This window comes from Erithacus rubecula (assembly GCF_903797595.1).
Source record: "Erithacus rubecula genome assembly, chromosome: 1".
In the NCBI taxonomy this organism is placed as follows: domain Eukaryota; kingdom Metazoa; phylum Chordata; class Aves; order Passeriformes; family Muscicapidae; genus Erithacus; species Erithacus rubecula.
Genome location: NC_136658.1, coordinates 42,665,010 through 42,686,083, shown reverse-complemented (window position 1 = coordinate 42,686,083; position 21,074 = coordinate 42,665,010). Strand labels below are relative to the sequence as shown.

Here is a 21,074-nt window from a genome sequence, read left to right as displayed (position 1 = left end):
ACATTTCATAAGGCTAAAAAAATAATCTCCAAATTTGCACACCCATATCACTGTATACACAGAGGATGGCTAAACAGACTTTGTGTACATTGAAATTCATGTCATAGCCAGAGCCTGCCCTCATGCTCCATATTCACTAAGGCCTTGGCTCTGCAGAGAGCATTTGAGCAACTGGACTTACATGTGACATAAGTACAAAGTAGCCTGTAACTGTGCATTAATTGCAGTACTTGAAGCAAAAAAAATGGCCAGAGCACAGAGAAGACTTTTAAAAGGGGGAAAAAAAGGAAGACCCAGGGAACTGCAGGCATGTCAGTCTCATCTCTATGCCCAGTAAGACCACAAAGCAGATCCTCCTGGGAGCTAGCTAAGGCACATGGAAAATTAGGTGGTTGGTGGCAGCTAACATGGTGTCACTAAGAGCAAATCATGCCTGACAAATTTGGTGGCCTTCTACAACAGGGTTGCAACAGTAGAGGATAAAGGAAGAGCAACAGACATAATCTACATAGATATGTGCAAGACATTTAACATTGTCCCATATGACATCCTCATTTCTAAAATGTAGAGACATGGATTTGACCATGGACCCCATGGTTAATGGATTGGGAATTGTCTGGATGGTCACACTCAAAGAGTTGTGGTCAACAGCTTAATGTCCAAAGGAAGACAAATGACAAGTGGCACTCCTCAGGAATTGGTGACTGGTGCTGTTTAACAGCTTTGTCAGTGATGTGGCATAAAGTGCACCCTCAGCAAGTTTTTCAGTGGTACCAAGTTGTGTAGTGCAATTGACGTGCTGGAGGGATGGGATGTTATCCAGAGAAACCTTGATAGGCTTGAGAGGTGGGCCTATGTGAATTGCATGAAGTTCAAAAATGCCAAGTGTAAAGGTCCTGCACATGGGTCAGGGCAATCCAAAGCACAAATACAGGCTGGATGGAGGATGGATTGAGAGCAGCACTGAGCAGAAGGACTTAGGGGGGCTGGTTGAAAAGCAGCTGGATGTATTTTGATGTATTTTGCAATGTGCTCTCCTAGCCCAAAAAGCCAAATGCATCCAGGGCAGCATCCAAAGCACCTTGAGCAGCAGGGTGAGGGAGGGGATTCTGCCCCTCTCCTCTGATGTTGTGAGACCCCATCTGCAGTGCTGCATCCAGGTCTGGGGTCCCCAGTGTAACTGTGGAGCTGGTCCATTGGAGGACCATGAAGAGGATGATCAGAGCACTGTAGCATCTCTCCTATGAAGACAGCTTGTTAAAGTTGGGATTCTCCAGCCTGAAGAAGAGAAGGCTCTAGAGAGACCTCAGAGCAGGCTTCCTGTACCTGAAGGGGCCACATGAGAGCTGGAGAGACTTTTTATAAAGTCATGTAGTGACAGGATAAAAGGGAGTAGTTTTAAACTGACAGAGGGCAAGTTTATATTAGATATTAGGAAGAAATTCTCCCCTGTGAGAGTGGTGGGGCACTGGCACAGGTTGCTCAGAGAAGCTGTGGATGCTCCATCTCCAGAAGTCTTAAAGGCTAAACTGGATGAGGCTTGGAGCAACGTGGTCTAGTGGAAGGTGTCCCTGTCTCAATAGCATGGGTTTGGAACTAGATGACTTTTAGGGTCCCTTGCAACCCAAACCATTCTATGATTCTATGATTTGTAACCATGGGTATAGAAAAGCAAGGGTCACACTCAAGTTGTTTTGCATGCTGTCATGAGATGCTGCTTTAAAACAATTGGTTGTGACTTCTGTGTTTCTATTCACTTTGATGTACAGTATAACAATATTCCTATTTGGATGTTTATCACATTCCAAGACTTAAAGAAAACTTCACTCATTTAAATTACAGATTCATTATAACCAAAACCTTTATTTTAATTATTTGCAAATCACATATTATCTAGCCTACAGTTCACTGAGTGGTCACGAAAAAAACCTGCTCCCTAACATTCAGAGCCTTTCTTCTTTAATGCTGGAGTTTTTATAAACTCTAGCAGAGCATGTAAAGGTAACTTTACAGGCAGAGTACTGAAAGAAAGTAGATAGAAAATTGAAAGCATGTTTAGGACTGCTGTGATGTTTTTTAGACATGGAACTTTGTATTCCTGAAGTGAACTAAAAGCAGTGGCTGGTGTGGGAAGTTAATTCAAAATAGATGTGGGTTGAAAGACTGTGTGGAAGACTAGGAGACACACAGTGATAATGATAGTCATCAAACAGGAACACGTGGTGGGTGAAGCATTTTTGAAGGGGCAACTCTTTCAGTTTCTATGCTGTTTTCATGTATATTATTCTGTGATGATCCTCTAGTAAAGCATTATGGAGAACAGAAGATTTTTCAGTCCCCTACTGTGGTGGATTGACCCTGACTGGATGTCTGGTGCCCACCGAAACTGTTTTTATTGCTCCCCTTCTCAGCTGGGAAAGGGAAAGAAAATATAACAAAAAGCTCATGGGTTGAGTTAAAGACAGGGAGACAAGGGACTCACCAATTACTGTCATGGGCAAAACAGACTCAACTTGGAGAAAATCAATTTATTATCAATCAAATCAGAGTAGTATAATAAGAATAAAGCTAATTATTAAAATACCTTCCTCCCACCCTTCCCTTCCTGAATTCACTCCTGAATTCTCTACCTCCTCCCCCATAGGGGTGCAGGGGGAGAGGGAATGGGGGCTGCAGTCAGTTCATCACATGTGTCTCTGCTGCTTCTTCCTCCTCAGAAGGAGGCTTGTCACACTCCTCCCCTGCTCCAATGTGAGGTCCCTCCCACAGGAGACAATTCTCCAATAAATTCTTCAATGTCAATCCTTCCCACGGGCTGCAGTTCTTCACTAACTTCTCCAACAGGGGTCCCCCATGGTGTCACAAGTCCTGTCAGCAAACCAGCATGGGTTCTTCTCTCCACGGGTTCACCAGTCCTGCCAGAAGCCTGCTCCAGAATGGGCCTCCCATAGGGTCACAGCCTCCTTCAGGCATTCTCCCTGTTCTGGTCTGAGCTCTTCCATGGCTGCAGGTGGATGTCTGTTCCTCTCTGGGCCTCCAGGGGCACAGCTGCCTCACCATGGTCTGCACCAGAGGCTGCAGGTGCATCCCTGCTCCGGTGCCTGGAGCACCTCCTGCCCCTCCTTCACTGAACTGTGTGCCTGCAGTGTTGTTGCTCTCGTGTTTTCTCACTCTTTCTGGCTGTAGCTGGGCAGCTTGTTTCCACCCCGTTTAAAGTCTGTTATCCCAGAGGCATTGCCGGTATCCCTGGTGGACTCACCCTTGGCCAGTAGTGGGCGGGTCCATCTTGGAGCTGCCTGGTATTGGCTCTGTTGGACACGGGTGCTGCTTTTGGAAGCTTCTCAGGGAAGCCACCCCTGTAGTCCCTCACTACCAAAACCTAAACATGCAAACCTAATAGACCTACAAAGGGCTCCTCTCAGAATTTTCCCCAACTTTTTAGGGGCTGTAATCAGTATTTCAATACATTTCAATAAAATTTCAATAAAACTTTCTCTTTTATATGGATGTATGGCACATATGGATGACAAGTCCCAACATGCAATTTTATGTTTCTGTTGCCAAGGCCATGTGATACTTAATCCCCATCTTTCCATCCTGCTTCTGATTACACCAATGGAACAGGCCAAGTTATTTTATTTGTGCAAGTCACTCACCTCATGGACAATAGCAAATACTTCTCTCGATTTTCTGGTATCCTTCTTTGCTGATAAAGCTGTATAAACAAGTGCAAAGCACACAGGATTTTGACTCCCAGAGTACACAGAAGTGTGACTGTAGTTTTTCCCCTACTCAGTATTATTCTTTCTCCCCCAAGAAAATATGCAAGGTTTGTTGACTGGAGCTTCTTATGCTGCTTTGAGATGCCTTGCCAAGTTGTATGTTATCCCACTTCCTTCCCGCAGGCAGTCCAAACAGTGAAGGTTTCCACTGGAGCCCTGCCCCTCACAACTGCACCACACAACTGCTCAGCTCTCTCTTACAGCACAAGAAGCGTGGTGGCTCAGTGCTGGGCTCAGCAGGAGCTCTGACAACCTGCCACTTCTGAGGGCAGACTTTGAACAGGAGAGTCCTGCAAGCCCACTGTGCTGAGCCCAGGAGATGCCAGGAGCCGGGAGCACCACTGGGCAGCTCAGCACTGTCATGCAGATGTGGCAGGTATGCTGATGTAAGGCCAGCTCCATTGCCACAGTCACTGTGAAAAGCCAGTTTACTTAGGAAAATGAGATGAAGCAATAGGCTTTCAGCACCACTGGAAAATTACTGTGTCAAAGAGAGGCCAAGCAGCGAGGATCTGAATTTCTGCAGAGTAACTAGGGCAAGACCTAAGTCTTACAGGTTTGCCTTTGAGCTTTGCATCTGGGCAATAGCCTGGAATCAAAAAACTGGGCATCCCTTTTGACTCTTTGTGTTTTGCATCCTTCTGTAATTTCACTTCTTTTTAAGTGACAGTATGATCTAGTTGTTGGTCACTATTTGGTAGATGAGGATCCTGGTCCTGGCTTTGCTGCTGAATTGCTGTGTTCTTAGTGAATGTTCATACAGCCCAGCCTTGATTCTCTCTTCAACTCCCCTGTCCATCTTATCTGCAGAGATGTAATCTGTGCTCTGATAAGGTGGTGCCTTATTATGAGTTTGGGGGACTTTTGGTAGTAATTGCAGCCTTCTGGTGCACCATCACCTATAGCAAGATTAACTATATATTTTTCCTATGCCTCCCTGAAATGTTCTTGTTTAGTAGCTGTTCCACACATACAATTGCCTTGCATCAGCATGGTCTTATTTCTGTTTCTTTTTAAATTCATGGTTACTTCTGTCACCTGCTTCTCTCACTCTCTGATGCAAAAACAGTCTTTTTAAAAATAGATGCAGAAATTACTTTTTTTCTGCTTCTATAGCTGACATCTACCTCTGTTTGCCTGTTTCCACTGTAGCCTTATTCAGTGTTCTGAAGTATTTGAATGCACATAGTACAATCTCTTACAGTTTGACGTCCATGTATTATATCGACTCACTCCTTTTTCCTTGTGCATTACTGATTTCAGACTGCAATCTGTCTAGTTCTCTTCTTCTGCACTGTGTCTTTTTCTTATCCATGTACTTCCTTACCCATCTGTACTATTATTTTAATTATCTTTGAATGCACATTAATCGTGTTTCTTAACATATGCCACTGCCGCTTTTTCTATTCCATTCCTTCCTTTACTCTGATCCATGTCCAGTTTCTCTCAGCATTTAATCAGTTGAAATTTATTGCTTTTATTTTTTTTTCCCTTTAGAGCTGAGTTAGTCATAATAACAAGACTTACAGGGAAAGATCCAAGTCTTGTTCAAAGATCTGATCCAAGGCTCATTACCATGGTCACTATTTTTTTTATAATCTTCCAGTTATATTTCCCTCCTTTTACAGACTTTGTCAGATCCAGCAACGTCTCAGAAATGGAATGGTTTCCTTTGAGGCCCACATGTAGTCCAAACCACTCATTATGCTGGTAACCCAAAATGTATTCAACTGATATGTAATCTGACACTTCCTTGTCCTTTTCTGAAGTACCACTTTTTCTTGTAAGGCTTTTGATAAGGCAGCCTATTAAATGTGCTAACTTGTGCCTCCCTCCAAGCCTTTAGCTGTGAGAACCATTTCTATGTTTGTAAGGTAAGATGGTTATAATTCATCTAGTGTTATCTTCCAAGGAGCACTGGACTGCCAGCCCTCTGCTGAACTCCTTTGTTGACATATTTATTCTTACTAGCCATACCTATTTGTCCTTCCTTAGGACAAGAAGGATCTTGATAAGTTTCTAAGAATTGTACACCTTAAGGCTTCCTGAGATGGTTTTGGTTTTTTTGTTCTGGGAAGGGTTAGGAGTAATTGTGGTAAAATGCCTGTGACTCAGTCTGGTTTGCAAGCAAATGGACATGGGTTCCTAACTAACCCTGACAATGTGAGCTGTGTGTGTTCCCTGTTGTGACTACTACATTTTGTCGCCCTCTTGAAAATTATCCATCAGGTTTCTTTGGTGAGGTGTCTAGAAGGTGCCTTCCTAGTGCTGCTTTTGGGGAATGTGGCATTTAGCTTTAGTGACCAGGCATCAATTGAGAGAAAGTAACTAACTGAAAATACCCATTTTCAATAAAGTTTGTTCACTGTTATTTTAGGCTTCATATGAGTAAATTGCAGTCTGTCACATGAGTAATTTTTGTCTCTTATTCCAGGGATCAGATCTTTAAACAAAACTTGGATCTTTCCCTGTATATGAGTTACTCATGGATAGAGCTGCACAGGGTTTTAATATCAGGCCTTCTAAAGAAGTACAGTAAATGCTCAGAGAAATGAACACAGCTTTCTTTTACATTAACGCTGAATTCTCATGCTGGGCTTCGAGACATCAATTTAACATAATGATAGGTCACAGAAAGAGCTATTCATCCTGAGATTTCTTAGCCTTTCCAAAACATGGGAATTACCCCTCTTTCCTTACAGGCAGGGAAGTTCAGGTGGAGAAGTGAAACAGCTTGCTGTCAGTTCCAAAAGGGACAAGGAGTGGAAAAATCTTATCTATATTATCTACAGACCTGGCTACCACCCCCTCACCCAGATCAATGTGAAACATTTCAGTGATCTATCAGCCTTCTGAAGTTTTGGATGGCCCCTTACAGCTGCAAAATGCCCTTTCACTGAAGAGAGTGTGTGTGTGTGTGTGTGTGTGTGTGTGTGTGTGTGTGTGTGTGTGTGTGTGCATGGGGCACTCCACAGGCTACACATGTGGCTCATTTCTCCCGATGTGCTCTGGTGCTGCTTTTGCTTGCTGTGCTCTTTTAGGAGTTTCCTAGTCCCAAATCCATACCTCCATACCAGTTTCTCTGGGAATTCAGAAGTGCCTCATTTTTTCTCTCAGGATAGAGGCTCCTCACAACTCCTTCATTTATTCCCCCCTGCACAGACATTTTGGGAAACTACCCTTGTCCTCATCAGTTCCCTCATTTTCTGCAGCCAAGCACTCTGAATACACATATGTTCCTCCCACACCTTTTCCTTCTGTCCGGAGTGTGAATCATTCAGAGCATGTGGCAGGAAGGACAAAGCTGGGGGGGTATTGTTATGCTGGGAGATGCTGCTGTGCCAGGCCTTCGATGAAAAGATAATTGCAGGCTAGGTTGATGGTTGCTGGATGCCCAGACCTGTTACCAGGGCTTCTCTAGGATCAGAAGGCACTGCCTAAAAACTTCTAAAATTTCCAGATTGGGTGGCTGTGTTGTTCAAAAACCATCTGCACTGCATCTGAACAAAGTGATGCCATTAAGCTGATTACAGGGACTTGAACACTTCAGCAATTCATTCCCAAATGGAGGGTGCAACTGGCTCAGCAATTCAGTTCCAAATGGAGAGCACAACTGACTCACACTGGTGAAATTCCACACGAAGTCCCGACATTCCTACAGTCCTCTTGGGCTCTGCTGGGCTCCAGCTGCAGTCAATAATTGATACAAAGTCTGGGGCTGGGAGCAGAGTGCATAGGAACGTGGGTCCTTGTGAAATTCAGAGTTTTGAACCTTTTGAACCTGTGAGTGCTGTAAAGGCAGTCTGAGCATCCAGAATGCCTTGCCCAGTTAGCCAGTCCGTGTGCAAGCTAAGGCAATTTCCCAGTTAGATTTGTCCTAATTTGTGCTGAAATAAAATTAATTTCTGAAATACCAGGTCTCATATTCACTGCATCCTTGTCACTCCAAAAGAGTGCTGAGATAGATCCCATAAGCATACTCCTAATAGGGAAAAAAAAAGCATACCTAAACCATACTTAGAATTTGGTTACAGTTTATTTTTTTCACCTACTCAATTATTGAAGCACTGAGCCTTACTTTCACTACCATAAATGCAATTTTGCATCAGGGCTAAACATGTATATTATATTCACATATAGGTTGTATTGTCTGTGCTGTGCTGGAGAATTCAGAACTGCTGTTTCAAACTGTTTTTGCACCGGTGATTTGAGAAGAATGATTCCCCAGTATCACTCTGCAAAGAAAAACAGGGTGTTGAAACAAGAACATTTCAGTGACATTTTAAAGTCTTTTTCCTTGCACATCATTCATGTTATGTGTGGGAGTCCAGGGTTTTTCCCTGGACTCCCACAGTTATGTTACACTGGTTTGTTCTAAACATGTTACTGTTACTCTAAACAGGATGTCACTGTCAGCAAATTCCTTGTTTATGTATGCTCATACACATGTGTTCACAGGTTCACTTATTTCACATGTGTGTGCTCCTCTTTTTGAAAAAAAACTAGCCAATAACTAGACATTGCTGATGATATTCCTACTTTACTTTTCTTTCTCGAGTTTTCTGAACGGGTTCAAGCTTTTATTGGCAATTAGTACTGTGTAAAGAAAAAGTTCATCCACCCACATCATAATTATTTGGTTGTTAGGAGTATTTTTAGCAGCATGATTTAGTAATTGGTTCCAAATACAATGGTTTAGAAAGAGACACTGTGGCCCAGCAAACAGTGAAACAAGAGTACAAGGAGGGGATTAGGCAACACACAGCATCAGATGTCAGGATAGAGCTGTACAGAGCTCCCACCTCCCTCGTTGTTGCAGGTGGGTGGAAGGAGAAAGAATATGAAATAGTGGATCTGTGGTCCTTCCCACTTGCCCACACAGCAAGACAGCTGCTCAGGCAAGTCAGCAGGTGAGTGCTGTAATCACCCATTACAGACCCAGCAGCATCACTCACTGAAGCAGAGCCATGAATAAACACAATGACCCTTACTCATGGTCGATTATTATCTCATAGTCTAGTCAGGGAACTGATTTGCTGCTCAGCACAGCCCAAATTGTATTGTTCTTTTTATAGAGCATCTTTCCTTCTGGAGGTGCCTTACTGGGGAGAAGATAGCTAGGAAGAAAGACTTGACAGTAGTTTCCAAAGAGATTACATTCACAGTAATCCCCAAAAACCTTACAAAGATCAAATCATTTTTTAACAAAGTTGTTGTATCAACCTAGCTGATTTAAATTTCCCTAGTATTTCTGAGGAACATGATTTCCATTAGTTTGGGTTTCTATAAGGATAAAAGCAGAAATAGTCTACAGAGTATCTACATCTGTGGTGCACCAGCTGAATATGGGCACTTTCTAGAGGATGGATGCAACCCATCTTACCTGTACTTGCTGCTCTGCTGGTGGGAATTCTATCCCAGGAACTCTGTGCAAATGCATGAAATTCAGAAAGTGCAGCTGGCTGGAAGCAGGAAGCAAAATAGTGCAGCTGAGTCTCATTCCCAAATGGATCAGAATGCAATAGGAAAACAAACAATTCCAGAGGAGAAAAGTAAATTAAAAGATTTGTTTTACCTAGATGTAAGAAAGTGGTTAACAAGCAAATCTTACAAAAGAGTACTATAACACAGAGTAAGCAATTTTTATCTTGATGTTGTTTCTTTAAACCAGCCTGAACTTTGTTGGGAAAAGGTCTCAAGCCATTGAGCAATGTCTGGTTTGGGCAATCATGTTGCTATGCTTTATCGGATAAGCACAGCAGTAATTCAAAAAATGAAGCCATGCTGCATCCGTCATATCATTTAAAATTTACTTCAGTTTTGCAGGTATTTGAAGATTGCAAAATGACCCGTATTTTCCTGCAATATTCTGCCAACACTGGAATCTGGTCTGACCTTAATGGATTTCCTTATCTTTAGCTTTCCAGAGTGAGAGGCTTCCTCTTTCCCCCTCCACCCTGCCCTACAATATATTCCAGTCAATGACACTATTGAAATTCTGACAGCAATTTATATACAGAACTGGCTGCCTTCAGATGAGATGCTCTACACACTGGGCTGCATTTTTCTCATGAAATGCAGAACTCTATTTTCCTCCCAAACCAGCACTTTTATAAGCACTATTTTTTTTATAATAAAGCATAATTCATGTATAGTCATTAGTGACAGTTTGCATGGAAGACACTAAAAAAAAAAAAGTATGATAAACAAGCTCAGAGAAATATCCTGAGATAGGACTGCCCATGAGTATATTACTTACAAAAATAGTCTCCCTGGCTTGGAAAAGGCTGTAAATTTAGCTCCCATCCTGGAAAGACAGTTATGCACAGACTTCTCTTTCTACGTGCTTGCAGTCCAGTGGAAGACACTGGGGCTCGTCACATGGTTAAACGTGTCTCAACAGTTTGCAAGACTGACATTTTCCCTGCCAAACAGAGCAACCCTACAATGAGCACCTCTCAGCTGTGCAATAGGATTTTAAGAATTTTGAACAATTTCAGGACTGCAGGCTTCTTCCATGTTAGTGATATAAAGATAAATGCCCATATAGAAGAAAGTTTACTTTCTTATGGTTTTCACACTGTATTAGTACCCCCTGGTTATGACTAACATGCATTATCTGTCATGCTGAGGGGTCAGAGCCAGCCTCCCAGATCCAAACATTGTATTTGGGAGCATGGGGATTATTTCTTATTGTGAAGTGTCTTTATGAAAGACCAGAGAGATATCTAAAATTATATTATTCATGCTTTCATGAAAAACAGATTCATAAGGGGGAGCTTATCACTCTCTAAAACTATCCAAGAGGAGGTTTAGTGAGGTGGGGGTTTGTCTCTTCTCCCAGGTAACAAGCAGCAGCACTGGAGGAAATGGCCAAAGTAGTGCCAGGGGAGGTTTAGACTGCATCTTAGGAAGAATACCTTCTCTGAAAGGGTGGCTGGCCATTGGAACAATTTGTCCAGGTGAGGTCACTACTGGAAGTGTTCAAAAGGTACATGGATGTGTCACTTGGGATGTGATTTAGTGGTGAACACATGGCTACTGGGTGAAGGTTGGACTCGATGATCTCAGAGAGCTTTTCCAGTCTTAGCGAGTCTATGAATCTGGTTCCAGGTACCTCTATCCATAACAAGTTCAAATGTGAACTTTGCATCCAAACATCCTTTGCAGTTTGGTTCTGCACTTTTGTTCCAGATGGGAATTCCCTGTCTATCCTCTCAAAACCTGATAGCTTCCTTATATCCTCATAATTATGAAACAAGATGGGAAACAAGTAACCTCCCTCAAAAAAACAAAAAAACAAAAAAAAACCCAGGCAAACCAGAAACCAAAAGGAAACCCCAAGCAGGCATTGATAGTGCTGCCACTTTGTGTTCCTGGTTAGTCCAGCATGTAATGGACACTGGTAGGAATAATGGTTATCAGCACAGACCTTTCAATTTAAATGAGTTTGGAGCACGGGGTGAGTGGAAGAGCAGTTCCAAGCCATCAGGCTTTCCCAGAGAAGCTGTGGATGTCTCATCCCTGGGAGTGTCCAAGGCCAGGTTGGATGGGGCTCTAAGAAACCTCGTTTAGTGGAAGGTGCCCTCCACAGGCAGGGCGTTGAAACTAGATGGCTTTTTAAGTCCCTTCCAGCCCAAGGCATTCCATATTTGTAGCCCAGCCCGTCTCGCCTCAACAAGTGGCGGCAGTGCCACCGCTGTCCCGCCAGAGCCCAGCGAGGAGCTGCTGTGGCGCGGAGTGGGTTTTGTGAGGGGAAGAAGCGTCACTTCTCACTGCTGTAAGCGAACCTCGGGACGGGAGCCCCGCGGGTCCGGCGGGCGGAAGGCAGGCGGCCCCGCCGCCTCGCTCCCTGAGGGTGCGCCGGCTCTTCCCGGCCCTTCCCGGCCCTTCCCGCCCTGGAAGCCCCTCCCCCCGCTGGAATGCGCCGGGAGGGGAGTGGAATGACGCGGGCGCCGCGGGGTCACGTGGCGCGAATGGAATGCCAACAATGTAGCGAATGTCCCGACTGCGCCCCGCACTCGGTGCCCGGGACGGCCAAGGGGGAAGATGGAGAGCGGCCCGCGCCGCCGCGGCCGCCGCCGCCTCTGAGCCGCGCCTCGCCGACCCCCGGAGGGCGAGCGGCGGCGCCGGACGCCCCGCGGAGGTGAGCGGAGCGGCTGCGGGGGGCGCGGGCTCCCCCTCAGCCCCGGCTGGGAGCGCTCCCCATCCCCCAAAACTGCTCTGCGCGGCAGGGAAAGTCCTGCGGGCAAGCGGGGGGTGCGGGTGAGCGGAGGTGGGTCGGTCCTCGAAGCGGGAGCGAGCGTCCCGTGTGTGAGTCCCCTCGTGGGGGCAGCCTGGGCGCCCTGCCCGCAGGCTCCGACATTTTCCGGACACTCGTGTGACAGCGCAGCGCAGCCCCGGCGGAGCGGGGCGGGGGTCCGCCTGTCCGAGGCCTCTGCCCCAGCTGGCCGGAGCTGCTAATTAATTGCCGGAGTTTATTTTGGGAGCTTTCTGCCCACGGAAGGAGTGGGGGGAGAAGGGGCTCCCGGCGGAACGGGGCGCGGGCAGCCGCGGCGGGGCGGGTGTCGCAGGGAGCGAGGCCCCGGGGAGCTGCCGGGGACATCCAGAGCCCGCGGGTCCCGTCTGGCTGCAGCGGGGCCCCGCTGCTCCGTCAGCTGAAGGTCACTGCCAAAACCCAGCGCTCGCCACCCTCTCCGCTGCCTCGTGAGCGGTGTGCGTGTTGAAATACCCCTTTCCCCGGGAAAGGCACTGGCGCGGTGACGCAAACAGGGCTCGTTTGGAGTGTCCGGGCTTTGCGGTCAGTCCTTGCCGGGTGCTCTGGAGGGGGAAGGTGAGCTGCTTCCCACAGCCCTGCGCTGGGCCAGTGCTTGTGGCTGGCAGTGGCACACGGGCGCAGAGTCACTTTTGGACAGTCCTGTTAGCAGGAGGAGTGGCGGAATCGTTTTAGGGAAAATCCCCTTTCCACTTTTCTTCACTTTCACAATGTGCCCGCTTATAAAGAGAAACACGGTTTGTATAATAATGAAATTCCTGAAACGCTTCCCCCCCATCGCAGACCTCCAATACGAAGTGAACAGTCCTTGAATTGGTGTTTCAAAAAAGCCCCTAAAGCGATATCTGTAAATTGAGTGAGGGAAGGAAGTTGTAGCAGTTTCTTAAAACTTTACACCTTCCTATACTGCAGTGATTTCAAGTTCAGCTCACTCCAGTGCCTGCATAGTTGCAAGGAAACATCTCACCAGCTCGGGTGAGCTTTAGTTTCTTGTCTGTGTCCCATCTCCACAGAGCCACTAGCACACGCAGCCTGTTGGAGAAGGAGGAAGCAGGAGAGTGAATAGATAGTGCTGCTGGGACAGCAGCATATAATTCCAGTGTGTCAATGATTGGTTGACAAAGCAGCTGTTGGTATTTCTCAAATGAAACAAAATAATCAGTTACTCAAAAATTGTTTAACTTGATGTAAGTGAAGTGATGCTGCACCTGCTTGAAGTGTCATATCTTCAGGTTAATGGACAAGCTTCAAATTAATACAGAGCATATAACATTTTGGAAAATGTCTTAGGGCTGCTTAGTCAGAGTAGTCAACAACTCAAAAATAATTTCTTCTGATAGCAGGAAGGCTATTGATACATTCATGCTGCAGGCAGGGTGCAGATTAGAAGGATTTGAAATTATCCAAATCCAGATGTACAGTTGGAAATGCTTAGACACAATGAGACACACTGCATATCTTTCAAAGCATACAACCATTTAATTTTTTTTCTGAAAAATCACAGGAAGATATAAAAAAAGCCAGCAGCTTGTCTTTCCTTGTAAATAATCTGTAATATTTGTTGTTCCATTTTTTTGTTATCTTAAATATTTAGTTAAAAAAACCCTGCAAATTCGAAACAGGTTTGCAGTTAGCTCCAATACTTACTGCTGTTGCTGCTCTCATCCATACTGTCTAAATGAGCAACATTTCTTTCTGGTTTAAGCAATATTGTAAATGTAAGCTGAGGAAGTTGCCAGCTGGATTGACCTAGCATTATTAGACTTGAGCTTAGACTAAAGGTCACAAAAGTTCTTTATATGAAGCATGTGTGTAAGTGGGAAAGCAGTCTTCTGCTGCAAAAAGATGGGGGGCTTGTGAGCTTTCCCAGTGCATCCCAGGCCTGAGGATTGGCACAGGGACTGGAAAGGAAGAACAACCCAGATGCCTAAACCAAGCCATATGGTGCCTGCTGCTGTCAGGAAAAGAAAGACAATTATAGACCAATTAATTGCTCTGTATCTTCTGAACACTAGCTAGTTATGATGTAATCCAAAGAAGGCTGCAATACAATTGTGTTTTATTTTTTACCAAGTCTGTGTATTATCTTTTGCTATATTCTGTCCAAGTAGGAAAAAATCTGTTCTTGAGATCCTGCAGTTGCTTTGTTTTCACTTGGGACAATGAAAGCTTGATGTGTTGCTGACCAATAGCTAGCTTGTGGAAACATCAAAATCTGGACCAACAGCTTTAGCACTTCCTTTAAAACAATTGGCAAATGTCACTGTCACTTCTCTGTGAGTTTGTGTTGCAGGTATTCATGGAGAGCACCGAATGGAGGGTCTCAAGACCTCAAACACATATAGGTGTTTTTTAGTTAATGGAGCATTTAAATCCTAACAAAAAATATTTACTTGGGTTAATCTCAAGTGATTACTCTGTGCTCCTGCATTTCAGACTGGTGAATCATAATAGAAGAGTCTGGGGTCTGACTGCACTGTTGCATTTCAGACCTTGGTCTGAAAACTTGAAGTGGACTTTGTCCTGATGAGGAAGTGGTGGTGGGTTTCAGAGGTGAATATGTCCCAATTCTGTTGTGCTTCACAGCAGTAAGCTGTTTTTTGTTTGGCAGTGAGAAGTGATGGTGAATGCATGGAAATGGTTGCGCTTGTTTTGGGAAATGCTACAGCTATCACAACAAAAAGAGGTTTTAGTAAGAGCATGGGAAGATAAAGAACAATACTTACAGAAACACCCTTTTCAGTGATAAATGTCCTATGATCTGAAGTGAAGCACCTTTAAAAAAAACTAGTTGACTTCTGAGTGCCAGCGAGAAATATACAGTGTGTTGCCATCCTCTGTATTTGCAAACAACTGAATGGAATTCTTCCCTTACCAGCAAGGTTGCTGGAGCACCATTCAGAGGTCACTTTGTAAGTGCAGATGGCAGCAGAAGAAGCCAACTTGCATAACCAGCATCAATACCTAGGTTGCATTTCTGATTAGGCTGTCTTTTTAATCCTGTTCCAAACACACCATTATTTCACGTTTGTATTATGGTGGTGCATAAAGATTTAGTTAAGGTAGGATTCTTGTTGTAACTTCATGCTGCATGGAGGTCACAGGTTGTACAGTAGCTCAGCTGTGCTGCATAGGTGTTCTCTGCTGCATGTCAGAAGACCTGACATGCAGTAGAGAACATAAACCTGTCTCAAAGTCTTCTTTTTCTGTGTTAGGATGCTATGTGATCTGGTCCTTCATCTTCTGCTCTTACTTTGTAGCTCTGTTTATCCCTCTTTTCCCTTTCTTCCCTATAAGGCACAGCTAATGAAATATCATAGACCCTTTCCTCTCTTCTTCCCCCCCACCCCCTTCCTTCCAGTTCTGGTGAGAACTGTTACCTTCAGGCTTTGCTTAGTTATTTGCATGGAAAAGCAAAATACCTTGTCTTTCTATTATTCACTTTTTTATTGAAATACTAAAGTTGCTATGGTTAGAGTAATCAAAATTTCCATTTATTAATCTTTTTCATAAACTTCTGAAGCTGTGCTCAGCTCGTGTAAAACAAACAAAATCTTAAATGGGAGAAAAACATTTCATAAGCATACTCTTCCCTATTTATGAAATACGATAGACTTGTCCAGAATTTGGTTATGCAATTGAGGAGGAAATTTGCCACAATTAGGTACTGAAAAATTTTAAATGAGTTTTTAACTTAGTTTTTAGGAGTTTTATTTTATTTAGTTTTGAAAATTAAACTTAAAAGAAAAATGAGTCATTTATTGATTATGTTGAGAAAACCTTCTAGAATCCTGTTAGAAACAGATAAAGTGAAAATCATTAAAGGGTGTCCAGCTGTGACAGCTTAAGAGATTAAACTGATTCATTTTCACTTGTTTAATTGTTATGCTGTCCCTTCAGAGACATTTACAATATCAACCTAATTGAATGTACTTTTTATTTTCTTTTGTTTCAGACACTGTCAGTCTGAAAAATGATGATTACACAGATTTTCATTTTCCATAGGGAATGTGAAGATTGTGAGCTGAAGTAAAACATCGGCAGAAATCTCTTGAGAATTTTGCCTTTTCTTCTTCTCTTTGAAGGATTATGTTTACAAGAAATTGATACCATCAAGTGACACTTTTTGGAAATAATTTAAAAGAAACAAAGAATAAAGCTGTATTTATGCTCAGAAAAAACTGGATCAACAATGAGGCCAAAGACTTTTCCTGCTACGACGTATTCTGGAAACGGCAGACAAAGATTGCAAGAGATTCGAGAAGGTTTAAAGCAGCCATCCAAGTCTTCAGGTCAGGGACTGCCAATTGGAGCAGGCAGTGAAAATTCTCTGGACCCTAAGATTTTAATAGGGAAGGATGCTGCAAGACAGCAGCAGATGAGACAAACGCCCAAGTTTGGACCGTATCAGAAAGCTCTGCGAGAAATCAGATACTCTCTGCTGCCCTTTGCTAATGAGTCAAGCACCACAGCAGCCGTGGAAGTCAACAGGCAGATGCTCCAGGAGCTGGTGAATGCAGGTTGTGATCAGGTATGTATGAGCTGGGAGGGGGAATTGGCACTGCTGTCAGAACAAGTTTATGCTCTGGGCTGAAGAAAGGATTTTGGTGGTGTCTGTCAAAATTATTCTTCTGGCAGTCATATTGCTGTATGAGCAGCAGAGTAGGTGGACTTACTGGGGACAGATGTGCCTGGTGTGGGGTTCATTTATGCTAAAGACCATCATGGTGGCCTCTAGGATTCCTCTGTGATTTCCTCAGTTGATATATAAGACTGAACAGGGTAGCTTGTCTTTTCTTTCTGTTTTTTTCTTTTTTGTTTCTTCATCTTCCCTGCGATGCTTAGTAACAAGCCTTAGTTGTGAGTAATAGGGTAGAATTTTGTCTAGCACATCTAAGCCCAGCTCACTGTCAGAAATAACTGTAAGAAATGATAGACACAATATCTGGTATTTGAAGAATCTTGCTGTTGGCCAGAAGCAGGATGGCTTGAATGGATGTTCAGCTGACTGCAGTGATTCTGTTCACACCTTTTCTTTCTCTGCTTCTATTAAAAGGTGGTAGCACTGCTCAGATCAGAGACTTGATATAGAGATGGTTTTTTTTGTCATCCTGGAATTGGTGCTAGAATATATTCTTAATTCAAAGACCTTTCACATGGTGCAGAACACAGTCTTTTTGTGTTTGAGCTGCATTTGTCTTGCTTGTGCTTCCAGTGTTGGTGTCAACTTTCACATCTGTCCAGGAGTAGTTCAAAATTTTGCTTTTTAGAGAAAAAGTTCTGGTTTGGGTTCAGATTCTGAGTGTTGTAAGAACACTTTTTTTCCCCCATGTGATTGAATAACAGTTACTGACAAGCTGAAACATTTCAATTTATAGTCCTTGATACAAGTTGGAGAGATTTAAAACCAAAGTGCTTTCAGAGGCATCTTTTTGATTTCAGAACTTAGCCCCCATTCACTCATGGCAGAATGCCTCTTGACTTACCTAGACTATATTCTGATTCTGTATAACAAAACTAACATCAAGCATTATTATAAACAGTACAACCATATGCATTTCCCTGGAGCTATATAAATATTAATTAGTGCTGTTTCTTTGCCAAATAGTTTATGCTATACAAGATAACCAGAGCTAGAGTAGATTGCATATCTAATAAGAAGTGCTGCAGAACAATTCAACACTTCATAGTCCAGTGACCCAAGATGCTGTACTGGATTATTTAACTGGAGGAACCAAGAATTTTCTCTGATCTCTAGTACGCCATGAAAACAGTGTTTTTTAGAACTCTAGCCTGTAAATTTCCCTAGCTGTTTAGGATGGGAACACTCCCTGTGCATATGAGCCAAGGTTAAATGAGCACAGCTGGATTCTGGATTGGAAATGCACATTTGGTATGTTACAGGGACAAATCGTTCACACACAGAACTTGGCTTGTTGGAATGAAATCTTGGAAAGCACTTTGAGCACACTACAGCATGGTAATGTTAACCCAATGTATAACACAGAAATACCTCAACACCTGTTAAAATGTCTTGGTATTCAAAGCAGTGTAATGAAGTGTATATGTAATTTTCTTTTTAATATATTGAGCTATTTTGACTTGAATGTTCGTACAATGGTATTTTTGCTTCTTGAACTCAGTTGTAACTTGGATGTGGAAATTTTTGGTCCTTAAATTTTGCTCACATTTTTGGTTGGTTGGGCTTTTTTTTGCCCCTCCTCATTGACTGCAATCCTTCCATATTCCCATTTGTTGTTTCTCCCTAGCTGTGAGTTATTGCCTGCCAATGGCATTATTGGGCCTATTCTTTAGGTGTGTTTGGCACTCAGGTCTAGGCATAACTAGGATCAGATTTGGCTAGAGTCCAAACAGAGGTTTCAAGACTGGAATCCTGTGAATAAAAATGCTGAGCTTCCTAGTGTGAGTCCAGACCACATGAAGATTCACTGTCCTGAAGGGTTGTGAATAAGTGGAGCTTCTTGACATGATGTGAATGGTATCTGACCTTGGAGATGGCATGATGGAGAGTGACAGACTTGATTAGTACCTCTAGATTCTTGTCTTCCCCCTAGTGCCAGAGCTGTTTTGAATCAGATGCTGAACTGTTTCATTTCATGATGTGTTGTAAATCAGTGGTCCCAAGCTACCCCGTTCCTGCTTGTGAATCAAAGCCTTTAAATGCCTAACATGTGGACATCTTCTGTAGTCCTGTAGTCAGCCAACAGATGTCTGATTTAACAGAGAAGTGAAGGCAGCTTCATTTCTTTGGGGATGTTTTTATTTACCTCTCAACCCAGTGCTCGTGTGAGGTTGGTAAATGGGCACACACACCCAACCTTGCCCTTTCAAAAGCCAGGAGCAGCCTGGCTTTTTGAGGTTTAGTTTTGAGGTTAAGGGTTTCAGTCCATGAACAGCTAATGTTCTACTTGAGCTTTCCACCAGAGGAAGCCTGCAAAATAGAGTCTTACCCCTCCTGATCCTGCTTCATGGTCACACAAATCAACTGCAAGCATCCTGAAGTGTCTGTCAGTTTGTCATAAGAAGCTCTAATTATGAGCATTCTAGGAAGCTGTGAAGAAGGACTAGAGGGCTATAACACTCAGTTTGATCTTGTGGGAACACCATTTTCTGGCTGGATTTGGGCTGATGCTTTTTGTTGTTCTGGATAGAACACTGAAAATTTAACACTAACCTTGTGAGGAATGTGGTGGACACCATGCAAGGATCAGGGTTCTTCTTCAGTCTGTTTATTAGGCCACAATAAGGATTTTTGGAAGGGTGAAGGGAAGTAGTGAAAATTGAAAAGGAAAATAATTTTAGAGACTAGGGAAAAGCTACTTCTATTTAATACTCTTATTAGCTCTGCTCATCTGTCATACCTGTAGCATGGATAGGTTTTAACAACAACCATTTCACATCCTACAAAAGATGTTGCTTATTGGGGTTTGTAGCTCCCTATTGTGCCAAAAATTATTCTTAAGTTCTAAGATGAAACTGAAATTGGTTTTATTAAATAAAAAGTAAACATACATTTTATTACTTTACTTCTGCTCTATCAAAGTCCCACACAGCCAGGAAGTTCATTATCAACCAACTGGTAGACTTAACAAGTATATGGAATGCAGTGTAATTCATGAAGTAAATATCAGATTCTTACGTCTTTTGGTTGCAGTCATCATAGGTTTTACATGTGAAAACTGACTTTTTTTTTATAGTTGTTTAAGAAGTTGCCAGTATTATTTTAAATTACCATTTTTCTTCCAGAAATATTTATATTTCAGCCATTGTGTAGTTTATGGTTTCATAGTGAAATCTGATCCCCTAAACTTAATAGGGTCTTCACTGTTGACCTGAAAGAAGCCACGATTACATCTTTTTTTTTTAAGAGAGAAAAAACAAAATAACACTCATAATTAGTCATTGTTTTTCTGAAACAAATGGAGCAACTTGTCTGTTGTTTGCTTAAGTCATCTTTTCAACAGTAATTATTTAGTGAGTTTCAATCAAAAATAATTAGTGCAGCCTAAATAGTTTTGAAACTCACAGAACATGACTGCTAAAGACCAGACCTTTTTCGTTGTAAAAGCTTGAAGCCAAAAGCACACTTAACATGCCATTCTTTAGTAAATAAAAGTCCTTGGGCTTGGAAGTGTAACTTGCAGTCGATCTATGGGGGACCAGAGTATGGAGCGTCTGTCCTGTGGGCTGGAAAACCACTGGAATCACCTGGGGCAACTGAATGGCGTTTGGGGTGTGGTGGTAAATGCAGCTGCTGTTGTGGACTGAGTGTTTCTAATGAATAGATGCAATTGAGTGTGTGATCAGTGGCATTCCAACAACCTGAATGGGCTGTACTGTGCTTACTGTACTTCCTTAGAGCATAAACAGCCACTGACATTGTAATTTAGAGTGGGCTGCAGCAGTTCTAGATGAACTGTGGAACGTTACACACTTGTCACTTTTGTGGGGTTTTTTTTTTCTTTCCCTAAAGCAAACTTTCCTTTGAGCAAAGGGTGCCTTTTCTGGGTGAAGATTTCTAGACATGGTTTGTTTGAGCAGCTGTTTTTAAGAAAAAATCGTTGTTTAGGATTTTTTACAGGCTATGCACTGCCAGTAACATGCTATCTGCTGTACAATTATGAATATGTGAAGTGGGGAAGTTCTTATGCATCATTTTCTCCAGAGGCTTTCATCTGAAGTAAAACATGTACACCCTCCCACCTCTCCCCCTGTGCCAATATTAAGATATTTTGAAGGGAAAGATCTGTCTATTGGTTACTAATTGTAGTGTCTTTCAAGGAAATGGAATGGTGTCTGTGGAATGGTGTAATGTGTGTAAGAATACCAAGTCGACTACCTTGTCATCAATGTTATGCTGAATTATGGGATTCAGTTTGTAGAAGTAGGCTGGGGTTTTGAATTGCTTTTTTTTTTTTTGTTTTTTTTTAATTCCTCCTTGCATTCAATCTTTTCATCATGGCTTACCTTCTTTTTATTGAACACATTTGGCAAAG

General features: G+C 43.0%; 1 protein-coding gene across 2 annotated transcripts in view; it reads left to right on the top strand.

Moving 5' to 3' along the window:
- Window positions 1–11,750: 11,750 nt before the first annotated feature.
- The window catches only part of LATS2 (large tumor suppressor kinase 2), a 47,842-nt gene continuing 38,518 nt past the window's right edge, over window positions 11,751–21,074 (top strand). Inside the window, exons 1-2 of one of the 2 annotated variants that reach the window (XM_079303127.1) lie at window positions 11,751–11,928; window positions 16,063–16,588. In XM_079303127.1, coding sequence (XP_079159253.1) covers window positions 16,250–16,588 — 339 coding nt within the window. In that variant the 5' untranslated portion in view covers window positions 11,751–11,928; window positions 16,063–16,249. Of the gene's footprint in view, window positions 11,929–16,012; window positions 16,589–21,074 lie in introns of both variants that reach the window. The other variant, XM_079303126.1, reaches the window with a different exon arrangement.